The following is a 10,913-nucleotide window of genomic DNA, read 5'->3' on the forward strand; positions in this document are numbered from 1 at the left end:
TATAATACACATAAGAACATAAGAATGGCCATAATGGGCAGACTAAAAGTCCATCCAGCCCAGTATCCTGTCTTCCGACAGTGGCCAATGCCAGGTGCTCCAGAGGGAGTGAACCTAACAGGTAATACTCAAGTGATCTCTCTCCTACCATCCATCTCCACCCTTTGACAAACAGAGGCTAGGGACACCATTCCTTACCCATCCTGGCTAATAGCCATTAATGGACTTAAACCTCCATGAATTTATCTAGTTCTCTTTTAAACCCGGTTATAGTCCTAGCCTTCACAACCTCCTCAGGCAAGGAGTTCCATAGGCTGCTTGTCTGCTGTGTGAAGAACTTCCTTTTATTTGTTTTAAACCTGCTGCCCATTAATTTCATTTGGTGGCCCCTAGGTCTTATATTATGAGAACAAGTAAATAACTTTTCCTTATTCACTTTCTCCACACCACTCCTGATTTTATATACCTCTATCATATCCCCCCTTAGTCTCCTCTTTTCCAAGCTGAAAAGTCCTAGCCTCTTTAATCTCTCCTCATATGGGACCTGTTCCAAACCCCTCATCATTTTAGTTGCCCTTCTCTGAACCTTTTCTAATGCCAGTACACCTCTACCCCAATATAACGTGACCCGATATAACACGAATTCGGATACAACGCGGTAAAGCAGTGCTCGGGGGGGGGGGGGGGGGGGGGGCTGCGCACTCCAGTGGATCAAAGCAAGTTCGATACAACGTGGTTTCACGTATAACGCAGTAAAATGTTTTGGCTCCCGAGGACAGCGTTATATCGAGGTAGAGGTGTATCTTTTTTGAGATGTGGAGAATACATCTGTACGCAGTATTCAAGATGTGGGCATACCATGGATTTATATAAGAGCAATAAGATATTCTCCGTCTTATTCTCTATCCCTTTTTGAATGATTCCTAACATCCTGTTTGCTTTTTTGACTGCTGCTGCACACTGTGTGGATGTCTTCAGAGAACTATCCACAATGACTCCAAGATCTCTTTCTTGATTAGTTGTAGCTAAATTATCCCCCATCATATTGTATGTATAGTTGGGGTTATTTTTTCCCAATGTTCATTACTTTACATTTATCCACATTAAATTTCATTTTCCCCCTTGTCCACATGTTTGTTGACCCCTTCAAAGAACTCTAATAGATTAGGAAGACATGATTTCCCTTTACAGAAACCACGTTGACTTTTGCCCAACAATTTATGTTCTTCTATTGGTCTGACAATTTTATTCTTTACTATTGTTGCAACTAATTTGCCCGGTACTGATGTTACTTACCGGTCTGTAATTGCCGGTATCACCTCTAGAGCCCTTTTTAAATATTGGCGTTACATTAGCTATCTTCCAGTCATTGGGTACATAAGTTGATTTAAAGGACAGGTTACAAACCATAGTTAATAGCTCCGCAATTTCACATTTGAGTTCTTTCAGAACTCTTGGGTGAATGCCATCTGGTCCCGGTGACTTGTTACTGTTAAATTTATCAATTAATTCCAAAACCTCCTCTAGTGATACCCCAATCTGTGACAATTCCTCAGATTTGTCACCTACAAAGGACGGCTCAGGTTTGGGAATCTCCCTAACATCCTAAGCCGTGAAGACCGAAGCAAAGAATTCGTTTAGTTTCTCCACAATGACTTTATCATCTTTAAGTGCTCCTTTTGTATCTTGATCGTCCAGGGTCCCGCACTGGTTGTTTAGCAGGCTTCCTGCTTCTGATGTACTTAAACATTTTGTTATTACCTTTTGAGTTTTTGACAAGCTGTTCTTCAAACCCCTTTTTGGCTTTTCTTATTACATTTTTACACTTAATTTGGCAGTGTTTATGCTCCTGTCTATTTACCTCACTAGGATTTGACTTCCACTTTTTAAAAGATGCCTTTTTATCGCTCACTGCTTCTTTTACATGGTTAAGCCAAGCCACGGTGGCTCTTTTTTAGTTCTTTTACTGTGTTTTTTAATTTAGGGTATACCTTTAAGTTGGGCCTCTATTATGGTGTCTTTGAAAAGTGCCCATGCAGCTTGCAGGGATTTCACTCTAGTCACTGTACCTTTTAATTTCTGTTTAACTAATCTCCCCATTTTTGCATGGTTCCCCTTTCTGAAATTAAATGCCACAGTGTTGGGCTGTTGAGGTGTTCTTCCCACCACAGGAATGTTAAATGTTGTTATATTATGGTCACTATTTCCAAGCGGTCCTGTTATAGTTACCTCTTGGACCAGATCTTGCGCTCCACTCAGGTCTAAATCGAGAATTGCCTCTCCCCTTGTGGGTGCCTGTACCAGCTGCTTGAAGAAGACGTCATTTAAAGTATCAAGAAATGTTGTTTCTGCATTTTGTCCTGAGGTGACATGTACCCAGTCAATATGGGGATAATTGAAATCCCCCACTATTATCGAGATCTTTATTTTGATAGCCTCTCTAATCTCCCTTAGCATTTCATCATCACTATCACTATCCTGGTCAGTTGGTCGATAGTAGATCCCTACTTTTATATTCTTATTAGAGCATAGAATTACCATCCCTAGAGATTCTATGGAACCTGTGGATTCATTTAAGATTTTTTACTTCATTTGATTCTACATTTTCTTTCACATATAGTGCCACTCTCCCCCCCGCCCGACCTGTTCTGTCCTTCCGATATATTTTGTACCCCCAAATGATTGTGTCCCATTGATTGTCCCCACTCCACCAGGTTTCTGTGATGCCTATTATATCAATATCCTCCTTTAACACGAGTCACTCTAGTTCACCCATCTTATTATTTAGACTTCTAGCATTTGTGTACAAGCACTTTAAAAAACTTGTCACTGTTTATTTGTTTGCCCTTTTCTGACGTGTCAGATTCTTTTTTATGTGAATGTTTCTCGTCTGATCTAGCCCATACTTCATCCTTTTCCATCCTCTCCTCCTGACTAAAACCTAGAGAATCTCTATCAACAGGCTCTCCTCTTAAGAGAGGTCTCTCTCCGATCCACGTGCTCCTCTGCAGCAATCAGCTTTCCCCCATCTCTTAACATTAAAAAGGTCACAGAGCAGTTTTTAAACTAAGTGTCAGCAGTCTGGATCCACTTTGGTTTAGGTGGAGCCCAGCTTTCCTGTACAGGCTCCCCCATCCCAAAAGTTTCCCCAGTTCCTAATAAATCTAAACCCCTCCTCTCTACACCATTGTCTCATCCACGCATTGAGACTCTGAAGCTCTGCCTGCCTACCTGGCCCTGCGCGTGGAACTGGAAGCATTTCTGAGAATGCTACCATAGAGGTCCTGGATTTCAGTCTCTTTCCTAGCAGCCTAAATTTGGCCTCCAGGACATCTCTCATACCCTTCCCTATGTCATTGGTACCTACATGTACCACCACCACCGGCTTCTCCCCAGCACTACACATAAGTCTGTCTAGATGCCTTGAGAGAGCCGCAACTTTCTCACCAGGCAGGTAAGTCACCATACGGTTCTCCCGGTCATCACAAACCCAGCTAGGTTTCTAATGATTGAGTCTCCCATTACTAACACCTGCCTTTTCCTAATGACTGGAGTTCCCTCCCCCGGAGAGGTAACCTCAGTGCTAGAGGATACCCCAACATCATCTGGAAGGAGGGTCCCAACTATGGGAAGGTTTCCCTCTACTCCCATTGACTGCTCTCCTTCCCTGAGCCTTTCATCCTCCTTAACAGCGCAGGAGCTGTCTGACCGGAGTTGGGACAAATCCACAGTGTCCCGGAAAGCCTCATCTGCCTCCCTTAGCTCCTCCAGTTCTGCCACCCCGGCCTTCAAATCCTGTACGCGGTCTCTGAGGGCCAGGAGCTCCTTGCACGGAATGCACATATACGCTACAGGGTAGGTAATCATACATGCTACACTGAGTGCAATAAACAGGATAGCCTCCACTCTGCTGCTGGGCTACTGCCTGCATTCTCTCCTACAGCTACCTGGGTTAATGACAGAGTTTTTGTTTGAATCCAGAAGTTTTGATTATAGTTTAGTTTAAAGGCTTTAAAGATTGGCAAGTATACCTTGCCCCCTTCCCACTCCCCTTCCAAACTCCCTCTTGAAACTCTCTGTTAGCGGCCCCTGTTCGCAAACCACCTCCTAGCGGTTTGTCAACATTCTACGCAAATACTGTTTAAGCAAATTTGAATGAAGATATGCAGGGAGGAAGGCAGATCTCAAATGAGAATTGGTGCAGAAAAGTGTGCAAGATGAAGTCTTTTGCTTTATTAACTGCACAGCTAGATTGGGTATAAAATTTTGTGGGGTTTACCATAAGACCTCAAATGAACATTAAGTTTGCAAAATGAAGCAGTCAAAAGTCAGGACATAACGAAGATAAGATGGCCTACCCAAACTTAACTCTGCCCTCTTGTATGTATATACGACACAATCTTTAATTACATAATCACATAAGACCAAGAATTAGGCAGGACTGTATAGTGAATTGTTCCAAGATGCAGAGCATGCCTGCCACATTTGTTGCAGTTGTATTGTGGATACAAGAGGTTGAGAACAATTCACGGATAATATGCTAGACTGGAACCTAGAAAAAACGTGTTCTATCCCTGCCTCTGCAACAGACTCCCCATGCAACTTGGGAGTCAATTTTCCTGTGCCTCATTTAAGCATCTGTAAAATGATGATTGCATTTCATGACCTCACAGGGGTGTCATGAGAATAGATTCATTAGTGTTTGTGAGGCAGCAAACTATATGGCCCAGCAGTGTTTGGATGGTATGCTATAATAATGCATGGGGCCACAGGGAACAATGAGGACAAAAAAAATATTCAACAGCTGTCTTATTCATTCAGCACTGTTATTTTGTATGTGAAATGAAGCAGAGGGCCTGGGAAAAACAGTATGTGATCTTGTAATAAATTACTATCATAATACAAAAACAAAGGGGCAGATTTAAAATTGCACAGGCCTTAACTCTGTTATTTCCTAATTGGTGTGCTCTTCACTTTGTTGCCATAACATTATTTTAATGTTGTTATACATATTTGGTTAAGATACATCCTGAAGGGGGCAACATTTGAGATATCCTGAGTTCCTGCTTAATTCAAGATAGAGACCAACAGTTTGGACACACCTTGCCAAGAAAGAAAGTAAACCTGAGCTCTAAACAATAATGCTTGGTTACATACTAGACGACTACTTGGTATCATTGAAATCTATTGAACAGACTTGAGACTGGCAGCTGAAGCATATTCAATCATGTTCTTGAGTAGTCTCCCAGCAGTCCCTCAATAATGAGGGCAGAAGGAAATTCCAACTAACCTTATAGCTTGCAGTTCTAGAGTCAGACCCTGAATTCAAGGCAACCGTCTTGGTTCGTTCCCTAAACTCTCCTGCCTGCCTACAACTACTTCCTCCTCCTCAGTCTCTGCTTCTCTTGATCTCTGTCCCATAGTATGTATAACTTCAAATGTGCTGAAACAACATTTCTTTTCCTCTTCCGAACAAGTAAAAAGTACTTAATCAGGCAGCAAACAGTCTTTGTATTGCCTCTTTTAGAAAGAGAGAAAACAAAACTTTCAAAGACTACCAAACAAAACAGTTTATAAAAAACACTAAAGAGATTTTAAACAAAACCAGATTAGTAGTGTTATCTTCACGAAAAGTAAATTTCCAGTACAACTGCTGAAACGTGGTCTACACTTAAAAGTTATGTCAGCAGGTACATCTGTTAGGGGTGTGAAAAAACCACACCCTGGACCAACATAGCTATGCCGACAAAACCTCTAGTGTAGACACAGTCATATTGATGGTAGAGGACTTTTGTCAATGTAGCAAACGTCATCCAGGGAGGTCGATGACATTTCTACACCAACAGAAAACTCTTGTTGGCATGGGCCACGTCTTTACTAAGGAGCTACGCATGCACAGCTATGCCAGTATGGGTTCTGTAGTGAGACATAACCTGAGATACCCATACTCCCAAGCTCCTTATTAGCTTGCACTTCCTCTCCTGTGCTCCATACTGGCTTTCTATGAGGCTAATGCGCTCTAGGTGTTGCATGATCCTCCTAGCTAACTCTTGCTTCCTTGCATAGAAACCAGGAGGCCCCCAATGCTTTCTAACCTGGTCACTTATCTGGAACGCAGAGAGATAGTATAACCTCTCACAGACCCAAATGGAATGAGACTTGACATGATGCTCAAGTTACAAGACTGTCAGGTTGCAAGAGAAAGATAGAAACATCTGTAAACAGCTGCTGATTGTCTTGGTAACAGGAAATCCTATTTTTGTATTTGGTGTTAAAAAGTTGGGTAGACTCCAGGATTTCAATTAACCTATTGATAAAAGTGAAGGGACCTTCAAGCTTATGGTGGGGGAGGGGAGAAGCACCTTTCCAGGATGAATGACTCTATAAGATGGGTTTCAGAGTAACAGCCGTGTTAGTCTGTATCCGCAAAAAGAAGAACAGGAGTACTTGTGGCACCTTAGAGACTAACAAATTTATTAGAGCATAAGCTTTCGTGGACTACAGCCCACTTCTATGCATCCGAAGAAGTGGGCTGTAGTCCACGAAAGCTTATGCTCTAATAAATTTGTTAGTCTCTAAGGTGCCACAAGTACTCCTGTTCTTCTTTCTATAAGATGGGACTCCATCACCACATTTGGAAGGAATTCACAATGTATCCACAGAACCTCGAAAGGGTTAGCATAAGATGATCAATCACTACGACACATTATGCACTGTAAGATGACGTCACTGCCATCAGGAAAATAACCTTTCTACATGAGGAACTTGATGCCTGTGTTACATGTAAACTTAAAAGGAGTTTCTTCATCTTAATTGGGTCTGATTTAATACGTGCACGTTAAAAGGAGCTGTTCAATAGTTTTTTTTAAAAAATGCATCAGGCCTCTCATGCATTGACATGGAGTGCAGAGAAACTAGTCTATGTTTGATGTGTCCATGATGCATCCTGTGTCACAGATTCAAATGTAAAACAACTAAAACAGAACACTATTTAATAACCACCTGCCAGTTTATAAGTTTGATTGAAATAATCTTATACAGAGCGCTTAGTTATCCATTAATATAGAAGTACAATGTTTTTATTTCACCTTAAACTTTTACTACCTGCTTCGCAGTTCGTGGTCTACTGCTAGCTAATTCAACATATTTGAAAACTGAATCTAAGTATTTCTAGAATGTTGTAAAATAGAGGCCCATTTCCTCTAGTGATTGCTGTTTAGAAGCAATGATACTTTAAGTATCTCTTTTGAAAAATGACTAAAAATTACAACATAGGGTTCCATGCTTGCTGCCTCACTTATTCCACATAAAATCTGTTCAGTTTTATAAATACATTGTCTTTTTCTAGCTCCCAGTCCTTCCAACACAACCTGGGATCTGAAAGCCAAGATATATTATTTTTGGCATGTGCCTCACCCTCAACAGGAACTCTGCAACTGGACATTAACAATTCTGTCTAAGATATGATCTAGAACAGAATCCATATCACTCTACCAAAGCTGTTACTGTCTGAAGCTAACAGAAGCAAGAAGTCACTAGAGTAAGCAGAACACAGATGAGATCGGCTGAGTAAGAAGTGCCAGTTTTACAGTCAATTTTCTGTAGCTGCAATTTAATTTTTTTTTTTTTTAAAAAGCACTTATGATACCTGCACTTAAGTGAATAAAAGCACTTGGCATGATGATTCAGATCAGAGACATGCAGTTTTGGTATAACTGCATACCATTTTTGTTACTACTTGCATAACCTGCTTTCCGTTATGAAGTAATGAGCAATGGAGAGCAACTTAATTTTAATCTTTTGACAGGGTTCAATAATGTCTTCCTTTAACTTTTCTTTCTACAGCACATTGCAAAATAATTGCCGAATCACCATCCAACTCTGAAGACTCTATATGGAAATTCTTGAAATAATCTCTGGATCAGTATGAAAATACTAGTGCAGATAAGCCAGTTCCTTGATGCCATACTAGAATTCTTGAAGTGTTCACAAGAGGTCTAAACACCACAAACTCACAAAAGATTTTCCACAATAAGCCTATTTTAGCCATTTACAGAAATATGGCTCTCCTTCCTTTATGGGTGGAACCCCTCATTTTAAAAGCAAATTTATTTTAGCCATGATTTTGTCTCCTTTATAAGCTTCCATCAGAAATTCTGAATCCTGAAACTGAAATTATAAGGAATAGTTTTAAATTAATAACTTGTTTCCATCACACATGTATTTTCCTCCATCTTAGAGTTTTGTCATATTGTGCCACATTCAGCATTTAAAGTTAAAACAGACTCAGGCTTGGGTGAGCTCAGGCTTCAGTCCCCCCTTCTGGGGTCGTGTAGTAATTTTAATTGTCAGAAGGGGGTTGCAGTGCAATAAAGTTTGAGAATCCCTGTTCTAAATGCCTTTTTATATTTGGTAAAGTATTTTAGAGCACTTACATGTTTGTTAAAATATCAAAAAAAAAATCTTGCCAGGTAGATACACCATGGATTTAAAAAGAAAAAAAGTTAGCCATGACTATAGTGAAATCAAATCAAAATATGATATCTTACACCAAATAATTTTGTGGAGTTTTGATTAGCTTTAGGCCCTGCCCACACAGAAGGAAAGCACATTAACTTGGGAAGCTTGATTTTAACACCTGTGGCTAGCTGTTTTCAGCCCTAGCATAGAGAGCGGCCTCATATATTAAGGCCTCTCAAAGCTAGAGATGAACCCACACTGGCCACAGCAGGGCCACTGGGCTATGGAAAGGAGCAAGGGTGTGCCTGACCAAAAGAAAGGGACCAAGTCAGACGGTGACCTGGCAGAAGGCAACATTTGAAGTCTATAAATAGGGACATTGGGTGACCGAAACAGAGGTGCATTTTAAGCTCCCCTCAAGTAGCTGGACTAGGCACTTATTGGTGCCAGATGGAGAAAATAACGTGCCTGGTTGCCATGGCGGCCTGGCACGGAGGTTACACTGCATGGGGGGGGGGGGGGGGGGCGGGCGCTAGTGGCCTTAAGCGCCTTGGCTCTCGCACATGGAGGCTCGTTGGGGCAGGGGCCTCGCCACACGCTTCTGCAAGGCCCCTGGGAGCCGAACAGCATCAGCCACCACCTGAGCCCCGGGAAGGCAGCTCCCCTGTCGTATGTTTCCGGCGTGACACCCTTCCCGCCCCTAGCCCTCGGGTCCCCAGCGCCCCAGGCCTGACCCCGGCCGGGCCGCCTCCCCACCACGAAGGGCCGTCCCGGAGCAGTCAGGCCTTGCACAAGCCTCGGGCAGACAGCAGGCCCCAGCGACAGGCACCGCGAGCTCTTGCGGGGCTGGGACAGCCGAGTGCGGGGCTGATCAGCATAGGCCAAAGCCACGTCGGGCGGGGCCCTCTGCCGAGCGCAGGGCGGGGGAAGTCACCACGTCGGCGACGCCACCACTGCGGAAATGGGTCAGCCGGGGTCGGGCTTAGCGCGGACGCTCTCGCTCTCCCCGCCTCGCAACCCTCCCCCATTTCCGCAGTACAGGTCTCCGCTCCCCTGCCCTCTTACCTGTGTCCCCAATGATGATATATTTGAAGAGATACGCGTAGGCCATGGCCGCCCAATCCCCGCCGCCTCTCGGTCTCTCGCTCGCTCCTCAGTGACGCGCGCTCTCCCCCCACCCCCGCTGTCAGGGCTCGCGCTGCGGAGAGTTCCAAACCGTTAGCGGCCACCAACTGACCCCTCTTCTCAAGCGCTCCGTGCGCTGTCCCTCCTCTCGAGCTACTCAGCGTCCGGAGGCGGCAACCCGCAAGAGCAGGAACAATAACAGGCAGCGGCGGCAGCAGCCCGAACCCTTCAGCAACGTCACGCCAGGCAACCTCCTCTGCCCCGCCCCCGCCGACCCGGAAGTGCAGAGGCAGCCGGTGCTTGGGGAGGGCCCGTGTGACAGGCAGCTCTTACCCCTGCCCCGCCCGCGAGGAGTCCTGCGGCTGCCTGAGGCTAGGAGAGAAAAGCTCCTGGTGCGGCTGCCCCTCAGTGCCCGAGGGAAGCGAGACTCCTTCGGGCGGGCCTCCGTGACTGAGGCAGGTGCCCTGTAGCATATCCGGGGGCTGGGGTCGGGAGCTAGGCTGTGGTGCCCTCCCGCCCTGTGGCGTACCCGGCGCTGCCATGCGCCGTGCGTGGGCCGAGCGTGGCAGCCCCCTCCCGTGGGTGCGGGGAAGGGGCCGTGGGTGTCAGTGTCCCTCCCTCTCGGGAATAACACTGTTTGGTCTGACGGCTAAGATCCGTTTTGGGATATTGTTGTTTGTGTTGCTGCCGCGGCCTAGGACACTGTGCGTGGGCCAGGACCCAGCCGTGCTGGCCAAGCACACACCAAAAAGATGGTTCTTGCCCCAGAGTGGCTACACGCTGTGGCCTGGTCGACACCTAAAACTTAGGTCAACCCGGCTCCAGCGCTCAGGGCTGTGAAAACCCTATGCCCTGCGTGATGTAGGTGGGCGATCGACCCCCACCCCCACTGTACACACAGCTCGGCTGCTGGGCGAATTTTTCCCCTCAAGGGGGTGGATTTACTACAGTGATGGAAAAACTGATTCTGGCCCTGTAGCAATGAACTACACTACGGTGGCGTAGCTGCAGCAGTGCTGCTATAGCACACGTAGTGTAGCCATACCCTAAGTGGCCATTCTTTTACATTTTGCTATCTGGAAGTAAAGAGTTGAACCCTGGTTTTGCAGTTGGATTTTTTCCTACGGCTTTTATGTGGAGGAGGGTGTCGTGCTATCTGGAGTCGCTCACAAATGTGAGCGCCTACATCAGGGCAGACGCCCCAAACTGGTAGTGTGTTTTGTTTCACCAAGCCAGTAATAAATGTGAACACCTGGATCACTATAACAATCTTACCATCGCAGACAGTCGCTACATTCTCCTGTCTAGTTTGCCACCCATAAAAACTG

The 10,913-nt window shown here is 44.9% G+C and overlaps 1 protein-coding gene across 1 annotated transcript in view; it reads right to left on the reverse strand.

The window, feature by feature from the left end:
• RAB2A (RAB2A, member RAS oncogene family) overlaps window positions 1-9,853 on the reverse strand; it is a 90,978-nt gene extending 81,125 nt beyond the window's left edge. The window contains exon 1 of the mRNA XM_054017827.1: window positions 9,526-9,853. Coding sequence (XP_053873802.1) covers window positions 9,526-9,571 — 46 coding nt within the window. The 5' untranslated portion in view covers window positions 9,572-9,853. The remainder of the gene's footprint in view (window positions 1-9,525) is intronic.
• Between the last annotated feature and the right edge of the window lie 1,060 nt (window positions 9,854-10,913).

Source organism: Malaclemys terrapin, chromosome 2 (genome assembly GCF_027887155.1).
Source record: "Malaclemys terrapin pileata isolate rMalTer1 chromosome 2, rMalTer1.hap1, whole genome shotgun sequence".
Taxonomy (NCBI): domain Eukaryota; kingdom Metazoa; phylum Chordata; order Testudines; family Emydidae; genus Malaclemys; species Malaclemys terrapin.